This window comes from Falco peregrinus, chromosome 5, assembly GCF_023634155.1.
Source record: "Falco peregrinus isolate bFalPer1 chromosome 5, bFalPer1.pri, whole genome shotgun sequence".
NCBI lineage: Eukaryota > Metazoa > Chordata > Aves > Falconiformes > Falconidae > Falco > Falco peregrinus.
The window spans coordinates 61,559,290-61,586,637 of record NC_073725.1 but is presented as its reverse complement, the minus strand read 5'-3'; the positions used below and the strand labels follow the sequence as shown (position 1 = coordinate 61,586,637).

General features: G+C 41.4%; 1 protein-coding gene across 2 annotated transcripts in view; it reads left to right on the top strand.

Moving 5' to 3' along the window:
- Positions 1-1,210: 1,210 nt before the first annotated feature.
- Positions 1,211-27,348, top strand: part of LOC101924243 (meiosis-specific coiled-coil domain-containing protein MEIOC-like) — a 35,849-nt gene continuing 9,711 nt past the window's right edge. The window contains exons 1-6 of one of the 2 annotated variants that reach the window (XM_055805257.1): positions 1,211-1,416; positions 10,974-11,105; positions 17,661-17,784; positions 18,022-18,188; positions 21,975-22,076; positions 22,626-24,432. In XM_055805257.1, the coding sequence (XP_055661232.1) occupies positions 18,043-18,188; positions 21,975-22,076; positions 22,626-24,432 (2,055 nt within the window). In that variant the 5' untranslated portion in view covers positions 1,211-1,416; positions 10,974-11,105; positions 17,661-17,784; positions 18,022-18,042. Of the gene's footprint in view, positions 1,417-4,639; positions 4,881-10,973; positions 11,106-17,660; positions 17,785-18,021; positions 18,189-21,974; positions 22,077-22,625; positions 24,433-27,348 lie in introns of those variants that run through there. The other variant, XM_013299627.3, reaches the window with a different exon arrangement.

The window sequence follows — 27,348 nt, the reverse complement described above, 5'->3', positions numbered from 1 at the left end:
TTCTTCTGTTTGGGGAAGCCATGAATCTTTTCTGGCTCACACACGTTTCTTTTGTCTTCTTAATGTTATAGTTAAATTGAAATAAATTGAGTCCAAATAAATTCACTAAATCTTTATTAAGGCAGGAAAGCAAAAGCAGCGCGCTGGGTGGCCGGGGAGTCGCAGCTCCACCTAAGGCTCGCAAATTCAAGCAAGCTGAGCAGCTCTTTTATCTTCACCAAGGTCGCTTCTGACATCTTCGGTAGGCCCCTCTGCTGCTTCTGTTATCGTGGTTTCTTGTCAAACAGGACGTTCCCATGTTTGGTGTAGCAAGATAACATTGTGGACATGTCTCTTCTTGTTAAACAGGAAGTTCTTAAGACCACCACAATGGGTTCGTTCCTCTTGCTTAACTTGATTGATCAGCAAATTACCCTTAGCTACTTATTACATTTAACGTATTTGAAAGCCTTTTTGACAGCTGCAGGTTACAAGTGTGGGGGATTAGGGTGCAAAATAAGGTGGTACTAAAAATAAAGAGGTACTAGATTCTGGAGAAAGGACGTGGCAGGAACTGGGCAGCCCCAATCCACGTCAACCTCTCAGGTTTGTAATTCTCCCTCACTGCCTGCTCCATCGTCGGCTGGGGCTGGGAGGCCGGGTTGTTAGCCGTGCGGGCGCAGGATCGATTCTGCAGCGGTGTTTGCCTGGCTGATGATCCATGGCAGAGCAAATCTCCCCCAGCACAGGTGGGGCCAAACGAAGAACAGAGAGGAACCCCACTGGGGAACCCCACCGAAGCCATGGTGGGGCCAGCCAAAAAAGGGGTTACCAACAACCCACCGCTTCCTCACGTCAGCCAAAGGGCCGCAGCCTCCTCAGCAGCATGTTTAGTAACTTATTTCTGCAGGAATGAGGGAATGATGAGAAACAAGCCCCCAGCAGCAAGCCCACACGGCCCCTCCACCTCCTCGGGAAAGAAACCAGGCGCTGCTGTGATGCAGTTCTGTCAGGTTTTCACGCTTCCCTCAGCATGGCGGCTGCTCAGGTCTCAGCCTAAATAGAGCTGGAAAACAGGGACCCGCTGTCCGAGGGGCCAACCCCTTCTCAGTCCCCATTTTCTAAGTGTGTGTCCCCCCCCGCTGCCTCAGTTACCCCCTCCCACTGCACAATGATTCGCGCCTCCCCTTTCCAACCTCCCCCCCCCCCTTTCCCCCGCGCAGTGGTTGCTCCCACCGGCGGCCGCTGACCTCCCGCTCCCGCCCTTGCCGCTCCCGCCCGATCGCCGCGCGGCTGTTGGGGCGGCTGTAACGGCGGGGGGGGCGGTGCTGGCGGCACGCGCCGGCCCGGCCCCTCACGGCGGGAGGGAGGATAGAGATGGTGATGGGTAGCACGCAGCCTGCGGCCGCTCGGCCTGACGGGGCTTCCCGGGCAGAGGTGAGGCGTCGTGGCTGCCCTCCTGCTGCCGGGCTGGGCCCGGGGCCCCGGAGCTGAGGGGGTGTGCGGCGGCCGGGGAGGTGGCGAGGCGCTGCGCTTGTGTGAGGGGAGGAACCCGGCCTGTGCCCTGTGAGGAGCTGCCGCGCGGCTGGTGGGCTCCCCTGGAGGGAGGGGACCCCCTGTGGCTGCCGGTAGAGCAGAACAAGGTGATTAAAGCACGTATCTGCGAAAGTACAAGGCTGTTTTCCTCGTCCGCTTGCCTGTCACACGTACCCTGACGGGTATGTGCGTGCTCGGGAGCTACAGAGCCGTGAGCCCTGCTGGCACCAAACCCCAGTGACGTTTCTGCACGGAGATAAAGAGAGCTGTGAAATAAGCAAGTAGTATAGCTCGAAATCCCAATGGAGCAAGGCAGGAGTCCCTTTCAGAAACTGCGGAGGGGCTGATATTTTGGTTTCAGGAAATTTTTTTTTTGTTGTTTTGTTTTGTTTTGTTTTTTTCTCCCTCCTGGTTATTTCCCCCACCCCCGGAAGCAGTGTCTGATTTAATTGTTATGGTTTTTTACATTTCCTGTCACAGTAAAAAGCCAAAAAAGTTGTCTCGGTATGGTAAGGGGTCGGGAAGAATGACTGCTACTATTTAAGTCTGCTGTATAAATAGATGTTCGACTGAGTTACTAAAATCATTGCGGTCTGCTCTTTTAAATGGATCATTACCGGAATGCATTCACGCTGCTGGGGCCAGGCTGATGTTAGGAGATTGTGTGTGAGCAACACCTTCACACTGAGTTACTTGAAGATAACAAGTTTAAAAAGCCCTTACAAATGCTTCTAGCTTAATATTAGTATTTTTAGTATGTTTGCCCCCTGTTAACGCATTGCTGAAACCTTTGAAATTTTCAGGGGGTGTCTGAATGCTGCCCAGATGAGAGTCACAGATATGATTTATTCTTCACAGCCTGTGGTGATCCTCCTTTTCCATCAGGCTTGTTTTCTCCAGTGTTTTCAGGGCAGGGGAATTTGGCAGCTTTTGTCCTGTTGTTCCCAACCATTGCTACTGAAGCCATGTGCTGTTTACATGGTTCTGCGTGGGCACTAGGGGCATTTTACATGTTACTTTGAGAGGACAGTGTACCTACTACTGCTTGTAGGTACTTTCTAAGACTATTACTGGGTGTACAGTTTCAGCTGGATGGTAGCAAAGAGGTATGCTACATTTTGACATCAAACGTTTCTCTCAACCATGTTTGCCTGTGCGGTATTTTGCTTTTACAGAGACTGTGAGCCCTTCAGAAAAGGCTGTCTTGATTTTTCTGTAACATGCTGTTCTCAAGCTAGCAGAAATAATTTATGTCTGAAGTGTTTTTGTGGATTCATGTCTGGATTTATTTCCCCCCCCCTGTCTTGCCCAGGCCAAATGTGTGTGAAATTCTGCTGTCAGTCTTAATTTGAAGCTACTGGGGTCTACTCACGTCACTAAAATCAGTGCATGTACTTTAGTACTGTGCTGCCATAACACTGTCGATGTTTGTGGTTTCTCAGTTTTCTTTAATCCCTTGTCAATGTGGCTTGAGATTTTTGATCTTTTTTTCTTGAAACACATTAATTCAGTGTGTACTATTGGCAGCATTGGTGCAAGTATGCTATTCCAAAAACCTAAATGTGGAAAAGGGTCTAAAAGCTTCCTGTGTCGTGTTTATATATGTTATCATTCTAAAATTGTGCTTATATCAGGCAGTTGGAGAAACTGGAGGAGGACAGCCACAGTCTGCCCACCATTACAGCTTTGTGGAAACTGGAGGGAGAACAGCAATAATGTAAACAAGGGCTGAGGTTTTTAGGGAGGGGTAACCATTTCCTATTTACTCCTGTGTCTGAAAAGCTATATGGAATACCCTTAAACAACATTTTGGGAAGGTTATGTGCTTTCAGTGGTAAGTGCTACAGTGACAGCAGTGAGGGAAGGACTTCACAGAACAAGGTGCTGTTACCGTAACTTAGTGAAAATGCCTTGGGAACAGAAGAAAAACTCTAGGGAAAGTGGTGTGTGTGTGTGCATTTTGGGTTGGGTTTTGTTTCCCCCCCCCCCCCCCCCCCCCCCCCTCCCTTTTAGGATCTTCTGTCTAGTTTACCTGCATTAAGTTGTTGAAGAGCTTAAGACCAAATGGTTTTCTGATTTCCACTGTAACACTTCTAGTTGTCATAGGAGTTTTCTCATCTTCTGTAAGATGCATTTAGGGGCAGTTGTATTGTTCAGGGTGAACATTGTGTTTTTAGGTTTAACTCAGATGACTTAAGTGTATATTGAAGGGCAGCTTGAGGTTTGCTTTTAAAAAAGTTAGCCAAACTTGTTAGCCCTCTACTTTCTCTTTTTTTCTAGTCTTAAGACTAATGCTTGACTGATGATGGACTACACTTCCGAGCAACTAAACTGTATAATATAATATAATATATATTTTGTAGGGTTTCTGGTGTTTTCTTCAAAAAGATGAAAATTACTCTGTTAGCCTTTTCCATTGTCTCTGGATTTTTTTGTTTGCTTAAATTAAATTTTCATTCTTTTTATAGTACTAAAAATACGGTGATGTGTGGGAAGGATGAAATTTCATCATCTGAGTTAAGGCAAAGAGTTGTGGGAAAATAATTATCTTTGTAAGGAAAAATATGTAAAACCTGATAACGTAACTGTCAACAATATGTTTGGAAGTGGGGAGAAGGTGAGTGAGGTACAGCACTTTAGCATGAAAGCAAGCTGTCAATTAAAATAAAGGTTATTTTAAATTTTTGTTACAGGAAGCATAGGGCTTGTTTTGCTCTCCCTGCAAGCCTTTCGTAGTTACGTAGCTGGGGTGAGCCGAATGATGGTTTTCAGTGGGGAGCTTGGAACAGGAGTGGCAAGTGCTTCATCACTGCTGACAAAAAACATTAATTCCAGTGAATTATTTTTTCATGTGGAAATATCAAAACCCCAGAGGCAGAAGAGATGATGAACTTGTCATAAGAACTCTTGTACTGTTAAGCAGAATGTTTATACATATATTGCTTATTATATGTGTATTATAGCAATTAAAATTTCCTCACTGGGTCGTGGTTGCTGATTACAGCTTAAATGGTTTTGGAAGTATGTGATCACTTGAGAGTAATTGCTTAGAAATTATTTCTTGTGTGGGAAGGAGGAGAAGATGCATTTCAAAACCTCCCACATACTTTTCTTCTTTCCCAGCTGAGAAGCGTGTCCAGGCTAGGTACCCCAGTTCAGCTGTATTTCTTGGGCAGTCCCTGTAAGCCTCTGTGTGAAGGGGACAGTTCCTAAGGCTCACAGTTGCAGTCCTGGATCCTGTACCTTGTAGTTATTGCACAACAGAGGAAAGACTACAATTCCCATAGTACTTCCACATACTGGTACTCCAGTGACATCAGACATTACATGGCTGAGACTGGTTGTAAAGCAAGAAGACCAAAAATGTAAGCTTGGTGTTTCTTTCACTTCTGTAGCAGGGCCTTTGGCAGTGTGGAATCTTTGCTTACTAGGGGAGGATTTCAGTTGCTGCAGAGGTATTTGAAAGGGTGTGTATCTGAAGAAAACAAGAGGTGACATTTAAGGGCACGCAATTTGCACTGTTTATTGTAGTGTTGGTGCAGCTTGGAGATTCCTCTGTTGGAATAGCGATGTGGAGTAATTGCTTAATGCAAGTGCTGTTAGTTTGTCTCTAGGGGCTGTTTCCTTGCCCACAGCCCCAAATCCGCTTGCTGCTTTTCTGCTGTTTTTGTCCTGCAGTTTCAAGGGGTGGAGGAGAGACGCTATCATAGCTTGGCAACAGTTTCCGTGTGCGAGTAGTAACCGAGGTGTGTAGCGTGGGTCCCATGGCAGCAGTGTTAGGGAAGGTAAAGGAGGTGCGGCAGCAGCACCGGTTCAGCACCGTGTGGGCTACGCCACCGGGCTGGAAAGCACCGGGATCAGCTGCTGCTGCAGTGTTCTGGTGTGTGCAACTGGCATGTTTGAGTGCCTGCGCTGCCTTTGCTTCCCCAGTGGCCTGTGTCGGCGGGAGGAATGCGGGCAGGGAACGGCTGGTGGTAACATCTGTGCAGGTTTGTCTCCGTGGAAGTTGATTCTTGCGAGGGGATGAGGTCTATGTGTGTTCTGTTCTTCAGGACAGATGCTAGGTGTCTGGAGTGACACTGATATTTTAGAAAGCTGGAAAACAATCCAGCAAAGTGATGTCTGCAGTGTAATATTTGCTTGTGTTGCTGTAGTTCAGAGTGAGTGTAATGATTTATTCGCCTGAATGGTGCCAGCCTTTCAAGTGATCGCGTATTGCAAGCATCTGATAAAAACATAATTCTCCAAACACAAATGTCTTGTGTTGACCACCAGAGTCTTCTAACAGGGACAATGAGGAAAGACTTAGGAAGTGGATGGGAAACTTGGAAATACTTAACTGTCATCCTTTCTCTGAGAAATGTAATAACTTCTCAAGCAGGTAATAGATCCCCTTTCATTTCTCTGTAGAAATAGTTTAGATCTGTTAAATTATATTGTAACAGTGTTTGCTCAAGTCTGCAGTCTTGAAGACATCTACTTAGTACTTGAATTTCAGAAAGTGAGGAGTAGGTCAAAAAGTAGCTTTATATCTAATCTTGGTAGTTTAATGAAATTAAGATACAAATCTCTATATAACTATATATCGCGTGTACAGATCCTTATGCAACAGATTAAAAAAATCCTATCTTTTTGGCCACATATGCCAGTTAGTAACTCCAAAAAGTTTGGTTTTACACATTCAGTAGTTGATAATTTCAGTATTTTTGTTTGAAAGTATATTTGCAGAGACACTTTGATTTTTATGGTGTTTAAATTGTACAAGGTAGTCCATGTGTCAAAACGAATCTGGGAAAATACCTTGTAATTTCAGATTATATTCCTAACCAGAAAAGTTTATACTGAGGGTGTATTAATACTAATAATCCTGTTTTACAGCAATGTGTATTTGAAAGGACATGATCTACAAATCATGCATTTAAGCTGCCTTTGGATTGGTTGGCTCACAAGTGAGTGAAGTTCAGTTAAAAACTCTGTACCTCTTTGTTTAATAGTCCCTTGTGCTTCCCTGGTCTACCAGGAGATAGTGGAGTGTGGCACGTGGTAAGAATCATAACTGAAGGTGAATATATATAGAGAGGTGGCTGGCATTAAGTTCCCTTATATTTCCATGGAGCCTGCAGTGCACTTGAATTACATGATTCAAATCCTTAAATGTGTATTTGCTGACTAGGTATTTTGAATGTTGTAGGCTGTTTAGTGATAGATGCATTAAAGGAGCTGTCTTTTGCCAGCTTTGTAAAACTGTCCCTTAGCAGTCCCAAATTTGAGCTTTTGGCTAGTGACATTGCAGCTGAGTTCTGTTCGCTGTTTTTAAAACTGGCAACTTGATGTTAATGTTTCATGAAGGTTTACTTTTTTATTTGGGAATTAGGGTCTTATGGATTTCATAAACAAAAAACATCCTCTGAAACTCCAGAGTAAGGGCAGAAAGCTTCAGTCATTTTTGCGAGCAAAAGTACTTGGAAGTAGTAGGACTCTGATGTTCAAACTACTTGTGGCTTTGGACCACAGCTAGAGTGATAGATGTATAAAAATCTATCATTAAAACCAACATCAGTAACTTTTTATTTTAATACTTTAAATGAATGGCAGATCAGGGCTTTATTTCTAAGCTACCTGCTGGCAATTTATTTTCTCAAATTAATAAAGCAAGTATTGCAGTAAGTGGGGAGGTTACAAATTTGAATTTCTGAAATTACTGACTTTAGGTAGGCTGAAGTTATAATAATTGCACATACATAGGCACAGTTCCCAGTGGATAAATCTGTATCACATGGTGTCCTGAGTGCTTACTATGCTTAATTTCTTGTAATTGACATTTGAAGTTTTAATATAAATGTTGTAGAAATGTTCTGTGCATTTGGATTGTGGGTTGTTGTTTTTTTGGCTCAGGAAGAACCTCACAGAGATACTGGTATACTGGTTCAAGGGTAAGGCTTCATAAAAGTGGAACTGAGGATTGGAATCTCTTCCCCAACAAACTTTCTGCTGTGTGGCTTTGTAAAGCAGATAGGCCTAAATATAAAAGTTAAACCCAGGTGTGTTAGAGAAGTGTGGGTCTTTAGACTTAACAGAAGTTTTCCCATGTAACCTGATTCTGGTACTTGTAAATCCTCAGGTAGTGTAATTAGGCCTTCCTCACAATCTCCCTATGATATTAAGGTAATGTTTCATATAGATTTTTAATTTTTTTTTCTGGAGGATTAGGTCATAGAATCCTAGAATGGTTTGGGTTGGAAGGGACATAAAAGATCATCTAGTTCCCACCCCCTCGCCACGCGCAGGGCCCCCTTCCCCCAGCCCCGGTGGCTCCCAGCCCCGTTCAGCCTGGCCTTGGGCACTGCCAGGGCTGGGGCACCCACAGCTGCTCTGGGCAGCCCGTGCCAGCGCCTCGCCGCCCTCACAGGGAAGGATTTCTTCATAATAGCTAATCTTAATCTCCCTTCTTTCAGTTTAAAGCCATCCCCCCTTGTGCTATCACTACACACCCTTGTAAGAAGCCCCTCTCCAGCTTTCTTGTCAGCCCCTTTAGGTACTGGGAGGCTGCAATAAGAGGTCTCCGGAGCTTTCCCTTCTCCGGGCTGAACAGCCCCAGCGCTCCCAGCCTGTCTGCACAGCAGAGGGGCTCCAGCCCTCTGAGCATCTCTATGGTCTCCTCTGGACTTGCTCCAACAGGTCTGTGCCCTCCTTATGTTGGTGCCCCAGAGCTGGATGCAGCACTGCGGGGGGGGGGGGGTGGGGGGGGGTGGTGTGTCTCATGAGAGTGGAGTAGAGGGGGAGGAGAATCCCCTTCCTTCACCTGCTGGCCATGCTTCTTGTGATGCAGCCCTGGATTTAGTTGGCTTTCTGGGCTCTGAGCACACGTTGCTGGGTCATGTTGAGCTTCTCATCCACCAACACCCCAGCTCCTAGCTGGTTGCCATTGGGATGGGTAGGGAAGGACTGGGGAAACTTGGGGAGACCAAGAGGATGTGGTGGGGACACGGCTGCTGTTACAATGAGCTTGGGATGGGGCATGAATGTGTAGGAAGCCAGTCATCACTTTTCCCTGCAGATAAAACAACTTTCCTTCTGATGGTGTGCTGTGGACATTTGTCTTTTTGCGTAGAGTTCTTTTTGTTTGAACAATGTCGAAAGAAAATAAACTTAAAACTATTTACAGATTCAGGATTTGATATTAAAGTACTCAATGAGTATTTTTTCTTTGTCAGTTTTACAAAAAGCAAACTGGCAGTGCTGCTTTAGTTAAAGCAGTGGTTTCTACCAAAGCTGTAACGTAGCAGCCCCATATCCTGAAGATACTCCCAAATGCTTTTCTAGGACAGAATTATTTACCAGTAGTGCAGTAAATATGCCTTTGTATCAGCCCCTAAAAGCTAAGTGAAAGCCACAGAAAGTTACCATGGAAAATCCATTTCTCTGAAAGAGGGTGTATGGGCTGGAGCACAGCGGTAGCACTCTTTACCTTTTTTGAACAGCTGTGTAAATTCTAAGCTTTGGTTGGACTCTTACATAGGTTGTGAAGCCTAATGCAGCACCTGCAATGCTCTGAAAGTTTCCCATGATTTGAAGTCATTCCTATTTCAAGATATAAACAGGTTGGGTTTTTGGGCTTTCCAGTATCAACTAATGCTTTGGTGAAACCCACTTTTAAAGCTTTGAATGGTTGCACTGTGTCACAGAGGGAGTGCTTAGCTGAATCATTAACATGCATGATGAAGTCTGCTTTGACGGAAGAAAGCTAAAAAATCACAAGTCGTTGAAAGATCAGTTAAGGTTGGTGGTTTAGAAGCAAGTTGACTGAACATCATGAGTGGTATAAAGATATTACCAGTCATCTTTTCTGCAAGGAAACTGTGTGTAACTAACTTAGCACCTAGGAGCAACTGTGCACACCTGAGTCATTTCAGTGCAAAGCCTGCTGCCTTAGCTTAAATACAGGGAGCCTCATCTTCCCGTCTGTGCGCCATGGAGCTTGCTGTAGCGTGGAGGGTGGTACGGCTGCAGCTCTTCCCTTGAAATACAGCTGGTGTATTGTACTGAAGATCAACAGGCACAAGAGCAGCAAGCTGAGTGCTTCCCAGAAGCACTGAGGTATCTACATGGACATTTCACTGAACTGTTCTACAACCCATTCCTGGATGCAGAGTTTCCTTTTCCTTTTGGTCTGAGTGTGTTTCTCTGCAGCATGGTGATGGAAATGCTGTAGGAAACCTGAAAAATGAGCTATCAAGAATGGGTTAACTATTTCATCCTGCTCTTGACCTGTTTCCAGCAGCTCCTTGGAAAAGAGAAGAGTGGAAACTTGACTGGGGGTTGAACAAATCATTGTGGCAGAATTCAGATTGAACATCAGATTAGGTAAATGCTTAGTTCTACCATTCAGCAGGTCAGGGTAGGTCAGCCACAGCTGGATGTGGGTATAGTCTGGCATCATGTTATTACTTTTAGGAGAGGAGCAGGTGCTTTGTTAAGAATTTATCATAATAAAGCTTCACCTTATTTATATCAATCATAAAGGCAGCCCTTCCCCCATTCGCTGCTTCTACCTATTAAAGCTTTGTGTCAGTGAAGATGAAGCCTTACGTTTGTGTAGCGCATTGACTTGCTAATCTGGGACGTTGTTTTGCTGTGTCATGTAATGCAAATGGCTGAATCTGGAGGAATGGCACGTGTGCAGAGTGTGAGCATGACAGGCAGCAGCAATTTGATAATCTGCTTTTCAATAGGGGAGGTGTAGGAGGTTATACTGTAATGGGTTCGAGTGGATGTGCGGAGAGCACGGGGCAGGATTTTAGAATCAGCATGTTACACTTAGAGCGCTCTTGGGAACATGCTTTTATCACACCTGGTTTTGGATAGCAATGTGTCACAGGAGCCAACCTTGCCTTTGCTGTTGACAGAAGCTATGAGCCTGAAGATGGAGTGGAACCCTTAAATGGGTGCAGTCCTAGGTACTTGAGGATGTGATGGGGATGGATGTTCAGTTCTGTGTCAGATGTGTGCTGTTGAGCAGAATCGTGGGGTGAGCTTATGTACTGGTGTGATAGATGTGGACTTGTGTGATTTATCTGTCTGTGTGACAGGATAAAGCTGAAGAGATGAGCTTTGTCAGGCAGTGTGCCTCTGCCTGTGTGATCCGAGGTGCATCTTGCATCTTGGTGCAGCTGGCTTAGCCATTCCGGGACTCCATGTGACCTGTGGTCAGCAACTTTCGTATCTGCTGAGCTGTTCTGTCATGTGGAATCTCACAGCAATAAAGCAACATCGTTATTGTTCTGCAAATGTGTAAGATGTAGGTGTACTGGAAGAGCTGTGGGTGGTGTGACATGGAGAGATGGCGGGGGGAGCAATGTGGGTAGCTAGAAATGAGTTTCATGCGTAAAGTACAACTTTGGCAGACCTGATAATTATAGCACTTTTTTTTCCCTTCCTTTTTAATTGCTTTTAAATAGGCTAAGTCTGTCTGTAAGATTCTAAATTTCTGCTTGCACGGCAATGCTGCATACTTCAGAGAAGAGAACTTGTATACTGGTAACAAGGACATGGTCAGACGAAGTGCCACCCCTGGTCATTACAAGTCACAGGTGAGTCAAAAAAGTGAAGTTGCTTAGGTAAACAGAAATAAATACTTGTATCATATGTTGGTTTTTCTAACTACGTGTATTGGATAACCACATAACAAAAAAACCCAAAACCCTCAGCACCTGAAAAGGATGCTACATTACAGCTGGAGCGGCTTTCACTGTGTCAGTACAGGGGAGTAAACTTCGGTTCATGGGAGTCAGCAGTTCCTCATTCAGTCTGGCTTTGCGTGCCTCTTGTCAAGGGCATTGGTGAGATTTACCACAAAATTACCATGGACAAAAAGAATCTTTGATTGTGTTAAATGAATGCATTTAGATGCTAGTGTTTAAAACAAAAAGGCCCATTAGCTCATGAGTGTTCTTAACAGCAGTTGGGCTATAGAACCCATATATTGAACAAACATCCCATAAATGTAATGCTTCTTCCCTGCCGTCCCACCTTAAGTGGTGCTTTTTTATATGATTTTGACCCAACTGTCTGAGATGTCAGATTCCTTTCTCAGGAAAAGAGTTTCTTAATTCTTTGACAGCTGATAAAGAGTTATTCCCCTTTGCTGCTGTAACGCACCTTTTTGATGATACGAAATTGGGATTTAGAAAAAAGTCTCCACTAATCTGCCATTTTCATGGGTTTGTCCCTGATATTAAGAGATACCTGAATAAATTACTTTCTCCCCTGGTTTTAGTTTTTTACATATCCCTGTCACATCTGTACTTCTGCAGGTTAGTTTCCCAGGTAACCCAAGAAGGCAAGTTATAATTTTATTTTATTTTTTTTTACCCACTAGTTTTGGCCAATTAATAGCAGTGCATCCTGAGGTTACCAGTTAATTACCACTGAATTAACCAGTTTCAGTGTGCTATGGATTAAGATGGCTGTAAGTAGGAGTTATTAAAGTCTGAAGTCAACCCCCCCCCGAACAGTGCTTTTTCTTGTTTGCTTTGTCTTGCCAAGAAAAACAAGCAATAAAAAGGAAATATTTATCCTGCCAAGAAGTCAGAGAAGAAGAAACTCAGTGTAGAAGTAATAATACTGTGCAGTGCTGTCATTTACTGTTTTTACGATAGGTGTTTGTAAAAAGCATCTGTGTGCAATGCTCTGTAGCATAGAGTTCCTGCTGTTTTGGGAAGACTGACTGTAAAAAGATTTTTCCTAATCTAGCTCAAATGCTTTTTGGAAGATCAAGATCTTTGTCAGATAGGTCTTTAGGCCAATAAAAATAATGTATTCTAATTATATAATGAAGAAAATATTTAGCTCTGATTACATTATTTTGTAGCTTATAATATATCCTTTCAGAGAATTGTTAATCTGATATAAGTCATAGACTGTTGTCACCACCAAACAGGAGGAGAGTGAAGCCCTGTTGAATTTTTTTAGGCTGTGTCCTCTAACACTGCAGTTCAGCAAGGTACCCCAGACATACATAACGTCACTGCCAATGTTTCATACAATTGGCGTAATGTAGTAGTCTCTATGAAAGTCCTGAGAACTTCTTCCAGTCTGCTTGAGTAGCCTTCACTGCTCTGTCAGCAGCTATTACCATCTCAGAATAGACAGTTACCGTCTTGAACTGTTTCCAGTACTTAGCTGGGCAGCACAGGAAACAAAACATTTCTAGTAATAACAAGTAATACGTGAGTCTTCTGCTGTATTCACAGCACTGTTAAATTCTTGGACAGAGGATTTTCACATCACAGATCTCTGTCTCCTAGCGGCCCAACTCAAGCAGTGGTGGTGAGACAGAATCACAGAATGCTTGAGGTTGGAAGGGACCTCTGGAGATAATCTAGTCCAACCCCCTGCTAAAGCAGATTCTCCTGGAGCAGGTTGCACAGAATTGCATCCAGGTGGTTTTTGAATCTCACCAAAGAAGGTGACTCTCTGTGGGAAATCAGTCTCATACTTGTGTCCAAAGGCACTAGCAGGGCACACTGGCACTTCTGTGCAGCTTCTGGCCTGTTCACCCTTGGTAATGCTCCAGACCTGACTGTACAAGGTGCTGAGCAACCTGCTCTGAGTAGGAGCCTTGAGTCCAAAGGTCCCTTCCAGCCTCAGCTGTTCCAAGGTCTTTGCCATGCAGGATTCTGTGTTCCTAATACAATTTACTGTTTATCAAGTCCTTTACTAAGATTTGTAGGTTTCGTCTGCCTCTCGATGCTTGGCAGCTGTGCTAGCTTGACACTTCATTGGGGAATGGGAGAATAGCAGGAAGAGGAGTGAGAGAGTAACAGCCTTTTTCAAGGTCTTTGCCCTTGCTGCTGGAGCAGTGAAACCACCTACAGAATAACAGCAAGTCCTTAGCACGCAGCCTGGATGAAGCAGAAGCACAAAGGAGCCAGGCAGCAAATGGGTCTGTGTGTCGTGGAGCGCAGGACTGATGTCACATAGTGGTATCAGTACCAAATAGCTTTGATACTATTTAATTTCATATATGTTTATAGTTGAAATATTAACATTATACTGATGTTCTACTCTTTTATTTCTCCTCAAATAAAAGAAACTTGGAATTTCTTCTAAATACAAAGAACTGCATGAGGCTTTTGAAAATAGGCAATGTTTTTGGTAAATGCTTCCGTTTGCTTGTTCCTCAGTTGTAATGAGCTTCTTGCAGAAGTTAAAAGCCCTCTGCATGTATTTGAAGATAAGATGTGACTCAGTAACAGTGTTAGATGCTTTGGAAAAAAGCATGTTCAGTTTCATACACAGGGAGAGAGATTAGTATATGCACATTTCCATTTTACGGGAAAGAACAGAAACTGTGTCTTGTTATGCTTTAAAAGAAAAAAAAAAATCCATCGAGATACCACATCTAAAAAAAACCTAGGTAGGTTAAGTTTTTTATTGTTGTTTTGAGAGGTAATTTAGTGATATCAGCGGCTTTCACATGATTTGCAGGGTAGAAAGAATGAAGTAAAAGCCCTACTGAATACTGTAGGAGTTGTCCTTTGATCTATTTTTTATTTCTAATTTTTTTGGAGACAGAATTTCATTCATTGGTTTTTATTTATATTTTTTTAAGTCGAAAATCTGAGCAAAACACATCTGTGCCTCTGCAGGCAGTCCTTTCTCTGCAAAGCCAGTTATGGATTTTATGACTATCTGAAATTTAATGAAGAATTTTGAAACTAAAACAAGCTTAGGAGACTACACGCTGTTTCATCCTTTTTTTTTTTTTTTTGGTTTTTTTTTACTGTAACTTCTTCAAAGTTCAAATGTAAAGTGCAGACAAGAGTTTCTCAGTTTATTTTGAAATTCTGTTTAACTAGATAGAATGCCAGACTCCAGTATTTTGGAAGTGCTGAGTTACGAGGCTGTATCTAGGGTGCATGAAGTACCTCCTCTGCTGATCTTCAGTCACATTGTCCTGCATAACTCACATTAGCAGTGATTAATGTCTCTGAAAATAAAAAGAGAAATCCAGTAGTTATGGATCCTATTTTTAATCTATGCACAAGTATTTTATATATTTATATATAAATATAAGCCACAGAGCATAATTTCTCTCTGTGTTGCTTCCTAGTGGACTAAACAAGACCAGGGCTTCAGCATTGGCTTGTGCTTGTTGATACTGCCTGATTGTGGCCAAAATTTTGGCCTTGCTACTGCTTTCCAAAATGATGCTTGTGTGTGGTTCAGGAGTAATTTGTAGCAGATACCACCCTTCTGTTCTGTAGGGTAAGAGTTCATCTGTATCACACAAGCAAGCACTGTTGTGCCATTTAGGTTTTGGGCCAGGAATTTGTTCTTGTCTCTTATTTAATGATATAGATATTGATGGTGTGTTTGTACAGAATGTTACACAATATGTATCTAGCCTCTGCAGGGTTATAGTACTTCTAATTCAATTACTTAATAGCGATTTGTTTGGATGTGTAAGACAAGTTTATAGGAAGTGATAAGCCCTCAGTGTAAACTTTTTTTTTTTTAATTCAAAAAATTCACTAAAGGGTTGCCCTGTCCTGCTCATGGCAGGAGCACACTTGGCCAGGTATTTACTACTTCCTCAGACAAGACCCAGGAGGGTTCTGCTGAGTCTGTGGCAGTTTTCACTAAACCAGATTCTGGCTGAGGATTTGTAGTAAGCAGGATTTTGCTGTTCTACTTGCAAGAAAAGAGGGGAGAGAGAAAAATTAATTTAGCATTTTCTTTTTTTGAAGGGATGGGGTGTGAGATAGTGAAATGATCAACGTTGAAGTTTTTAGTCTTTTAGTTTATGAATAACTTTTTAAAAGTTCTAGCTATGAAAAGCTTTTCAAATGGCTCTAGACAGACTGACTGCATAAGGCTGTATTCAGACAGTGGAAATTTCCCTTAAACCTTCCATTTTCCGTTGGCTTGTTTAGGGCTTCAGAGGTATTTCTCCATTAGTAAGCACCAGTCTCATGGAGCTGCCAATACAGTTCCCACTGACAGTGCCATTTTTATCTTGGAAGCAATAAAATGGGAGATGAGTAGATCGGTTTAAATGTTTTCTAAGTATGAGGACCCAGTTGTTCTGTAGCACCATTTTTTCTTTCATGTTGTTTTTCTTTTAGCCCTTTCAGGAATTTAATAAGTACAGGGTTGAGACCTTTCTGCAGTTATTCAATAAGGCAATAAGGATTTAGCAAATGGTTTCATTTGGTGGATCCAAGGCTAGTTTGACCATCCTGATTAAGGGGGGGGGGGGGGGGGTAGCTGTGTTTTGTACCTATTCCAGCTGTATTTATAATGAACAGTGTGACAGAAGTTAATTTTATCCTCATAGTCCTAAAAAAAAAATCATTGTTCTCTGTCTTCAGCAGCCAGGTATCCAGAGTTCATGTATAGGGTAACCTAATTATGCTTTTTTTCTCACACTCTTCCTGCTGCCAGCTTGTACACAGAGGGTGTCCGCCTGCCACAGCTCTGCAAATTCCTGCTTAACTTCCTAGCACAGCACCCTTCCGTATCTCTTGTCTCTAATGAGGCTGGGACAGATGGATAAACCTGCTTAGCAGGAGCGGTTTGCTAAAGGAGTGACATGCACAACATCACTTTTTCTTTAACCTGTTGCTTTTGTTAGATACCTTTATGACTAACGCATCCAAGTGAAGCTGGGGATTGTCGAACAATCTCCAGGTTGTCTCATGGCCTCAGAAGTGATCTTAATTATGTGTAAATGTATTGGAACCTGCAGTCATTTAATCTGCAGTTTCTTTCCATTCTCCCAGGCATTACTGTTCGTATGTTATGGGCACTGTGGTGACAACTTAATTCATTAAATATATTAGTATTTGTAAAGGCAGAGATTCCTTCTCTGGAATTTTGTTACTGGTCTCCTCAGGAAGGTGTAAAGCACAGGGCTGGATGCTCCAGTCAGTTTCAGTCTGCATCCCGTCCCATGGTCTCTTGCAGCTACTGATATATCTGGGGTTCTGGGGGGGTTGGATTTTTTTTGTTGCTGTTAGGGTTTTTTTTGTGGGGTTTTTTGGTTGATTTTTGGTATTTTTGGTTTGTGGGTTTTGGTCTGTGGATTGTTGTTTTGGGTTTGGGGTTTTTCTTTTTTTAAGTCTCCCTAATGTTCTTTTCAGAACAAGTACTCCATCTTGCCTGGATGTCTGCTTATGAAAATTAAGGGGCAGCTAGTTCAGTTCTCTTATTATAGAATTTTTTTGTGTGTGTTTTTTTTGTTGGGTTTTTTTTTTTTTTTTTTCCAAGAAAGCTTGAGGTCTTTCTCCTAGAGTCAAAACTTGGGAAAGTTAATCAACAAGGATCAAGAGTGCTGCTGGTAGAGTTGGACATGAACCAGCAGCATGTCCTTGCAGCAGAGAAGGCTGCCCCGATGTTGGGCTGTCACAGCAAGACTGTAGCCGCCGGGCTGAGCGCTGCTATCATCCCCTGGGTTCTGCCCTTGTAAGGCCACAACTGGATACTCTGTCCTGTTTGGGGCTCCCCGGTGCAAGAAGGGTACTGGAGTGAGTCCTGCAGAGGCTTCTGAATTGGTTGTGGGTGGGAGAATGGGATGTCCAAGGAGAGACTGAGCGAGCTGTGTCAGATCAGCCTGGTGAAGAGAAAGGGAAGATCTTACGGGTGTGTGCAGCTGCCTTGTGGGAGGTTATAGAGAAGGTGGGCCGGACTATTTTCAAAATTTGCCCATAGAGGAAGTGGTGGGAAAACTCAAAATTCAAGTGCACAAGTTTTTGAGTAGCCTGATCTAACAGGGTCTGTTCTGAGCAGGGGAACTATATCTACCCTGGTTCTATATCAACCCAGAGGTTCCTTCCAACTCAAAGTAGGTTGTATTCTGCTTAAACCTTTGTCAGTCACAGGTTCTGTTGTGCCAGTTCCTAGCTGAGATACTTTGTGAAGGCACAGTTCCCTACGTTGCTTAGATCTCCTATTATTTATTCTTCAAATTAATGATTTATAATAGTCCTTTCTGGACCAGTACTTAGTTTACTTTTCTTATCCACACTTTGCTCTGTCAAGTTTACAAATGTTCCTCCCTGCTTACCATGGGCTCTTGGTTGGAACATTTTGTGTTTTCAGGGATATAGCAGGAATAATTGCTCTTCCCTTTGTTTTCTCAGAAGGGTTGCGTATGCCTGTGACACGTGCATTTCCAGTCATATAGGCTAGAAGATTCTGAGCTTGTGGACGTGACACGCAAACACCTACAATGTGAGATCTGTTGAGAAATCCTATTATTGTAGAGTAAGTAATATTTATTATTTAATTATTTATTTTTCGTAGATGCATACATTTGTCAGATTTGGACTACTTGAAGGCAGGGGAGGGAATGAGTTTTAGACTGTATCCTTTTGTCATAGCTACATTTTTTCTGAAAAATTACTTAGCTCAAGATAAAAAGAAGGGATTGCTTCATTGCCTTTACTGCTTTTTTATGTAAACATGTAATATTCAAAATGTTTCTTTCTCTTTTCAACATAGGTAAATAGCAAGAAACAAAAAATGGACACTCAGTTATTTTCCCCATTATTAGGAGCAATTACTAGTACACCACCTCCGCTAGAATCTTCCCGGCTCTGTAGTGACTGGTCAGCATGTGGAGAGGATATTAGCTCAAAAACATCTTTTCAAGACTACACAAAGAAACGGTATGAGCATTCTTGGTATAATCTTATGATGGTGTTCTGGAATGCTGATATTATGGAGCAGAACAAATGGGATTCCAGATCTTTTTAGGAAGAGTTTATGGGATATCTAGAAACTCAGTAAATTTTCTTTGCTGTATGATAGTTACTGTAGAAGTTGTAAAAAAAGGTAGGCAGTCTGTGTGTGTATAATGTGTGTGTGTTTATGTGTAAGCACATTTTAAAATTTGGAAGGAATACTACATTTGGGGAATGAAATGGTAAACTGACATGTAACTGAAAATTCCTTAAGTAAAAAGACCCACTCTCCTTCCATGCCTCTCATCCCTCAGGACCATGGCTTATAACTATCCTGCTTGATAAAGTAGTGTATTTCCTGGAACATGAACAATACACTCTACCTGTATCTAACACTCTCTGTAAGAGGTGACTCTGCTGCTGAAAGCGTAAATGTGCATATAGCTGCTCCTGAAAATATGCCAGCCTACTGTCTTATTGTGGCCTTGGTATAGTGCACTTCAAGTTTGATTTTCAAGAAAAAAAAATAATTTTGCAGTTTGGATGCTGAACAAATGCAAAGAGTCTTTGTTATTTGAATCATGAAACATCTTTTTTCCCCTGCAGAAATCCACTCTGTCCAAGTCTGGACTCTTATAGGCACTTCTGATCATCCAGTCTTAATAATGCAGTAAAGTTATTAAAGGTACAGAAAAGGGCAGCAAGGCTGGACAGGGGTTTGAAAGCTTCCATGTCAGTGGAGAGTAAATAAAACTCCTCTTTGATTTTGATTCCACTCTGCAGAGGAATGATTTTTATAAAATCATGAGTGATACCAAGGAGTAGGGAATGATTACAGAAACTGGGGGTACCGATGGAAATATTTGGTTCTCTCCTTCATATTGGTCATTTTATGGCTTGTGTACAGCAATTGAAATTGTAACATTAAAACTATTCCAGCCTGATAAATGTGTAAAAAATGATTTCTTATTAGGCTTCCCACTCGTTTTTTTTTCATCTTGGTGCCAAGTCCTGGTAACGTAATATTGCTTGTTCTTGGGGGGGGGTGGGGTGCGGGCGAGATGGGTTGGTACAGACTGGCATAGCAGCTTTTGACACTATGATGATGCTGTTAGTGTTTCTAATATCAACCTCACTGCATTTTTTTAATCACTTGCCTAATAAGAAAGAGGAAGTTTGTGGTGGGGAGAAAGGGGAGTCCACTGGTTCACAAGATGCCAAAAGGTAACAGTTAAGGAAGACACATGCATTGCAAAGAAGCTACTGTTACTTTATCTTTTTTGCTAGTCTTCCCTGGGTAGTGTTACGGAGATGTTTATTTTAATTATTTTTTTTTAATAAATAGCGTTAGTATTAACTGTAATTCTAAATTTCAGCTCTGAGTGGCAATCCACTAAATATGATATATCATCTGTTCTTAAAAGCAACTTTCAGATTATTGCAAAATAGCTTTTTTTAAAAAAAAAAAGCAGTATTTTTTACCACAAGTGCAGTACTTGTCTGTTAATGAAAATCCATGTCTACACCCATTCTGACACTGCAGATATGCAGTATACCTTGAGGTTAAATAAACTTTAAGGGTTTTTTTCTTGTAATATTTTAGGGTACTTGGTGCCTAACTGTATTAGGTGCAGTGCGCCTGTATCATTTTAGTTCCTCTAAGCTGCTTAATGAGACCAACTGATCCATCATTGGAGATTTCTTTGCAGCATAATTTTGCTTATGCTTTTGTCCTTTTAATTCTCAAATGTTTGGCCATTGAAATTATCTCACAATCAATCCTAGGAGCCCCAGAACCTCAAACCTATGCATAGGCCTTTCAATAGACTGATATCCTGGTGCCATGAACTTCTCTTGAGACACGTCCATTTGAAAATCCCTCCGTGTTCAGCACTAGGTTGGATGAAGTTATTGACACCTTCAAAGAAGTCAGGCATATTCTTAAATGCAGTATCTCCCCAAGGGAAGACAATAGTTCCATCTAATTTGCATCCTCAGAGGCTATGTACATGTCCCTAGCTTTGGTTCTAGGGCTAATCACAAAAGCCTGAACAGCACGCAGATGCAGCAAAGGTACCATTTCCATTCATCTGTTGCGTTTCCATCTGCAGCCGTCCTTCTCCCACCAGTGCCTTGGAAGTTTTGCTGAGGAGCTGTAGGTCTTTGTTCTTTTGTCCTGTTTCTTGTTCTTTCTCTGTCTGCAGGGGCAGGTTGCTCACTGCCGCAGACTTGGTGTCAGGCTGGACATCTGTATTCTGTGTGGTATAGTTGCAAGCAGTTTGGTATGGTTTTACCTTTCCTGTGTGCTGGTTATTTTCATGGATTCTTTTTGTGTTGCTCTGACTTGGTAGGTAGTTTGTTGTCTTATTGCAGTAGGAGCTAAAGATTTGATTCCTGGATGCTGCAAAATTGAGGGATTTTACAGCAAATGTTTTCTTGTACCAAGCCAGAAAGGATAACTGCCTACCTTGGACTTGAGAAAACTGAATGCCAGCAATTTATTTTTTTTAATTTCCATGCCACATTGTAAATGAACCTGTCCATTGCTGAAAATCATCATTTAGATGCAAATTTCATCTATGCTCTCCAGTTGGTTGCAACAATTGGAAGTAAATAGGCATCTTGGAAAAAAAAAAAGTAAAAAGTTTGCCATCTGACAGACACAGAAGAGATCCGGTTATCAGATATCCGTGACAGTTCTACGTTCATAAAACATGTTAAAGAATCTTTGCACTTGCGTTTCTCTGAAACAAAACCACATAGACCAGATTGATTACAGAGGAGACTGAATGGTCATAAAGTAAATGGTAGAGGTAGTTAGAAGTCAAAATGTGGTGAGGTCTTAAAGCCAGCAAAACGTAAGTGGCTAATTTTCATTGTGACAAGAGATTAACAAGGTGATAGTCTTAATAGTTTATCCCGCGTTTTATAGTCTTTATTAATTGGCAAAATCAGCCTGAGTAATTATGTGGCAGCATTAGCAGATGATGTAGTTGTTTGGATAAGCTGACAGCAGGGAAGACAGATCTTCAGGGACACAGAAATGAATCAGCTGAATGATAATAGGATGATGAGTGAAATTTATTGAAGCAAAACAATGTGTGTTAGAAGGAAGGAGATCTTAAGTGTTATGTTTTAATTAGCTTCTCAGTAAGAGTTAGGTGTCATTACAGACAGCTCTGTAAAGATCTTGTTTTGCACCTGAAGTAAAAGATTAAAGTTGGGCTTGTGTAAGACTAATAATGGTTAAACACCTTTGGTATTTATCAGGAATATTTAATCAAGTTTTGACCAAATCCTTTCTAAATGGGGATTAAAAAGTCAACTTAAGTATATTTTTTTTATTTTGGATTAAAATAAAAGTTCTTGAATTATGGAAGTAGATAAATCAGAATCCTCAAAATTTTGAGAAGATTGATCATATTTGTCCTCTAAAGGAGAAGTCAAGATTTGAAGAAATGTCTATAAAATAGTTATATTGACTGAAAAGAGTGAAGAATCTTTGCTGCTCCTGTCTCTTCACATAACCGCTTGAGAAGTCTCTGGTGAAGCCAGAAGTTAGGAAAATTGTTTTAATTCTACTAGGCTATAGAATTCATGAATGCAGGAAGAGAATTTTTGTGGGTGCTGAGGATACCTTAAATTCAGAACACTTAGCAGATGCTGCTAAAATAAATCAAAGGTGTAATGCTTTACTTTTCCTTTTGCCTGTTTTGTCTAGGAGAAAAAGACTTGTATTTATCTAGGCTCTTTTGCTGTTTTTTTTTTCAGAGCACCAATAAATCTTTCTTATTCTGGCAGTGGCCCTGATATGTTTGGGCTAGTGTCAAGCATTTTAGAGGAGCCAAGCAAGCCAGAACCAGTTACAGATTGGTAAGCTTGTTTGTGTTTTCGTATGTTACATGTTGGTTTTTACATCCTTTGTCACACAGATATGATACACATTTCGACTTATTTCATGAAGTTGAATAACAAAGGTCTTATAAATCCGCTTGAAATGTAGAAGTGTTTTTCTTCAATAGCTAGTAAAAAATCCAACCGACAACCTGTTAGAAATACACATTTTCTAAAGTCTTCCATCAGTCTACAGCATTTGGGGGATAGGGGGAAGAAATCATCTCATTTTAACCAGTAGGGAGTTGACTGAATACAGTAGAATCTAAAATCCAAATAAACTCTGCAGTTCCAAATATACATATTGTAAACATTAGAGAGTAGTATTGGTAGTCAGATTTTACATAGCATTTACTCAACTGCAGTGGGAATATCCCCACGCCGCCTTATATTTTGGAGGAGACCTGTATATGGTTAGCAAAGAATGTAATGGGGGAAATGTATCATGATTATTCCCACACACATTAACTGATGTAATGTAAGGAATGTTTTAAATGATTACAGGAGGTTTGTTTAACTTTGTTACAGGAATTCTCTTTCAAGATTGTTTCCACCTATGTGGGCACCTGATCTTAGAAGCAACGGTGAATTCTCAGGGCTCTCATCTAAGCACTCTGTTGAAAGTAAGGATTTTTCCAACCTGGTAGGCACACAGAACTACTATCAGGAACACTTGCAAAAGTCTCATGATGTGGCGATATTACACAGAGGTTTGGAAGATCTTCATCTTATAGAGTCTTGGCTTTCTCCATCTGGCCCTTGCACTCTGCCTGATAATATTCTGCAGAACAGTTATCCTGAAAATTCTTCTTTGCAAAATAATAATACAGTTCACCAAGAAGGGTTTTCATTTCAAAATGTAGACTATAATCAGCATTTGTGCAGTTATGACCACATGAGGTTAAATGGAGACTCTGAAAAAATCGGTTCCAATTTTAGCACTTTTTCTTCTCAGAACAGAATGAAGGAAGGCACTAGCATTCAGAAAGAGTATTGGAAAAGTGAAAGGGCAAGAGGCAAGGCTCTGAAAAATTATGCTCAAGATCAAACAAAGTATTCCCCTGGTCTTTCCAATCAGCCTGTTGATGACTCCTGGGATAAAGGGCCCCAGGAAAACCACTTGTTTTCTAAAAGGTATGAAAGCTTTACAGGTCCTCATAAATTGCAGTCGCCTGTTCATCCATCGCTATATTTTTTCAACCAACCCCTTAAAGAAAATAATTATTCTGGAGGGACAAACAGAAAACCACAGGAAACCCACGTGCAAAATGGTCATCGTAGGTTTACTTTGGGAGATGCTTTTAATAATAATGAATTGAAGATTCATATTAGTCCTAAAGAATGCTCTCATAAAGTATCTGAATATGATTTATCTGTAAAAAATGTTATGCAAAATGGAAGTTACTCATTGTACCATGGACGTACGTGGCTGGATGGGAAAACTGCAAGTCTGACCGCTACATCAGATACTACGTATGAAAAGCAAGTGGTAACAAGTCCACAGTCTTCTTCAGGGGTTTCAACCATGTCTGGTGGTTCTCCCACCCATCAGTCTATAACACAGTCCTCTTACTACTCACAGATCTTACCTGCCCTCCCTTCAAGGAAAGATGGAAGGTTGCAAATATCAAATGGTGTTTCTAATAATTTGGTAGTTTCTAATTTCAACTCAGAAAATCAGAAGCAAATGAAACCCATTGGGCGATCACAGCATGATTCATTGACTAATAAGGAGGGGCAATACCGTAAATTCCCCATCAATTTTTCATCTGACTGGTTAACGCAGCAGAATGCTGCAGGTGAAGACCCTGAGAAGTACCACAGATTTCCCAAAAAGCAGACCCAAGAAAATAGTAATAAAGATGATAGAAGAGGTAGAAAGAATTGGATTCCTCATTTTGGATATACAGCCCCAAACCGTCAGCAGTTCAACGTGTTCCGAAAAAAACACGAGCAGAATGGTGGTATCATGTCAGATTTCATCAATTCTTCTTTTATTCCTTCTTTCCAATTAATGTCTGATTTTAAGCAAAATCCCAGCTTTCCTCCATTTAATCACCACCTGTTTTCATCGGCAAATAATTTCAGTTTTCCTCCGTCACCATTTCCATTTTCAGAACTTGTTGATCTTTTTCATTATGATGACTTTAACCACTTGAATCCCTTCATCAACGACCTCTTTTGTGGGGAACTACCTGCACCGTACTTTGCCTTTCCAACACCATTTAACAAGTACAGACCTCCAAGAAATCGCAGTGGGCCTGCTAATGAGCTTCATATCCGACTGGAGGAGTGTTATGAGCAGTGGAGAGCTTTGGAGAAAGAGAGAAAGAAGGTAAAACACAACTGACAATAACTTCCTGTCAAAGCAGGTGATTGCATGAAACAATTTATATATCTATAAAGTAAATTATATAGCAATATAAATAATTTATAGATATATAGAGAGTAGATACTCTGGGCTGTCACTTGTTTTGAGGAGGCAAGGGTTCTGTTGTCATGTTGTTGGTGTTCTAGGTATTTAAAACTACATCATCTGCTTTGACTGTGGCATGACTGGTTTTAGATTGTGTGCTGCTTTGAGCTTCAATTTCTAAGTCTTTTCTCCTTAGGGCTGCTAACACAACATTTCTCTCTGTTAACCCACAATATTTGCTACAGCAAATGTCATAATGATGTTACTGGCCAAAGCACTGAATTGTCTTTAGCTTGGATGTTTTTTCTTTATATGGTTAATGAAAGATCATGAGATAGTCATTATTAACACGGTAGTCCTCTGTTATGGCTCTAGAGCCACCAGCCATATATGATGATACCGCAGGGCCCTCACTGCCACAGGATGTTCTTAAAGTACTGGCATTTTATGCACCTCATATTGCACAGTTTCATTAGATGGATCTCTTTCCTTTTCTTGTCTTGTACTCATTCCCTCCAATTAAGTCTTTAACTCAAGTATTATAAACCCAGGCTCTGCTTTTCCCTGCACAGTCATTTAAGGAGAGAAGCTTCTGTGGTGTGGGTTCTTTTGTTTGTTTTGGGTTTTTTGTGTTTTTTTTTTTTCTCCTGTCAGTGATATTGTGGTGTCTTTCCCTTATCTTTTTGTCTCTTGTTTTACTAAATCTTTGATTTAGTAAAAATAAAAGTAATCCTGGGCACACTGTACATGGCTGTAGAGAAAACCTACAGTGTTTTGAATGTCTGCAGTTGGATATTAGGATGAATTTCTTCACCAAAAGGGTGGTCAAGCGCTGGAACAGGCTGCCGAGGGAAGTGGTTGAGTCACCATCCCTGGAGGTATTTAAAAGGCGCTTAGGGACATGGTTCAGTGGTGGACTTGGCAGTATTAGATTTACAGTTGGACTCAATGATCTTAAAGGTCTTTTTCAACCTAAATGATCTTCCGATTCTATGACTTCTCCCAAAGGAAGTTTCCGTTTATCCTCTTCTTGTTACAGTCACTTTCCTGCCTCAGACTCTTGCAAAGAACTGTTGGCAGGGGGAGCTTACCTTTGGGTGTGAAAGCTCTGCACTCAAAAGGAGCAGGAAGTGCTGACCCAAGAGGAGTCAAATTTCTGAACTCCATGCCAGGTCTTGGAAGCTATATTATCAATAATCCATGGTCTTAATTATACACTGAGTGCCTCTTTACTGCTTCTGTGTTGGAGAATGCACCTGGTTGTTGGATAAAGAGATGGGTATCTGACCAGACTGGATCTCTGGAGAGCACCTTCATCTTTTCAGCATCAGTTATGAGACTTTGCTAATAGACTTTCGGAAATGTAAATAGGGCTGCCTGTATTGCTTGCTCACCGATGCCTTTAAACAAGGCTCCTTTCTGCCTGTCTAGTATTCTAGAAATTCTCTACAAGTGAGAAAGAGTGATGATGATTTTTGCGCCAGTGTGTCTGAGACAGCAATGTTTTCAGAAACTCTTCTGCTTTCTGTTGTGGCAAAGACAGCTGTTCCAAATCTGTTCATGTCGGATTTGGGTCAAAGTCATTTGGGAAGACTGAGTCATAGTTTTTGTCTCATAATATTTAGGTTTTGTGTTTTTCTCTTTAAAGGAGGATTGCATATCCTTATATCGTGTTCTTAATAATGAAAGGGATTTGAGTAACTTGATCTGGTCCATTCTAATTGGTCCAGTTTTTTCCTAGTGATCTACTCAGACTTTCTCAGTCCCTTTTTTGTAGTTGCAGGCTATACCTGCAGACAGCTTTAAGATATAAACTATTCTTGGTCCCACAAGCCATCTACCATAGTGTGGCTCACATTCCCACAACCAAAATACTTATTCCTCAAAAGGAGATGGCTTCCATACTGCCTGACAAGAGTGTGCCTGGGCTGTGTTTGTAAGTACAGTCTGGGAGAATGCTACTGCTCACCTGTACATATGTACGTAGGAAGGGACTTCCTTTTGACATTCTCACCTTTTTGATGTTCTTACCCTATGAGCATAGACAGAAACTCCCCCCAGCAGAACTTGCATTTAATTCTGTCTAGCTTGTCTAATTAGTCCTTTCAGCTCTTGGAAACCTGTTCGTTGGCACTGCTTTGGAGTTCATGGTGATGGTGAGCTTACCCGTTTCCTTCTATAAATATCACTTTTCCAGTGATCTCACATTTTTTTAAAAAATTCTACAAATTGTCTGTTTGGAATTTCCTGCAATATTAAATGTGCATATAGATGATAAGCAATGTGAATTGCTTATTAGTTGTGATTCTTAAATACCTACTGTCTTTATATGAATTCATGACCCTTTCTTTATCCATTTCTTTTTCTGAATGTCTCTCAAACGGCAGTGGAGTCAGCTCTTGTAATTCATGTTAGGTGAGGGCAGAGACTAATATGGATGTGTCATTAAACCAGAAAAGAAAGGACTTCACATATTTTCAGTGTGAATGTGGACTTAACCTTGCTTTGAATGGCCATGCAGTACCTAATCTTTCTCTCCTAAGTCCATTGTATGCTGAAGAAGGAACAAGATCGAGAATGAGCTGCTAGTTGTGTCTTTTTTACTCAAAGTATAAGAAGTTCCTGTCCAAAAAGAGGTTTGGTGATATTTGGTTACTCACTGCCTGAGTTGTATATTGGTTTGGCCAGTTCCTTTCTCAATGGGGAGTTTGGCAGCTGTGTTGATGACTTAAGAGCTGATACCAGTTTATGTTAGATCTGGCTTAATCTTGATGCACTTCAGATACAGCTTAAGCTGGTGGTGTTTTTTTTTAGTAATTATAATATGTGACATTT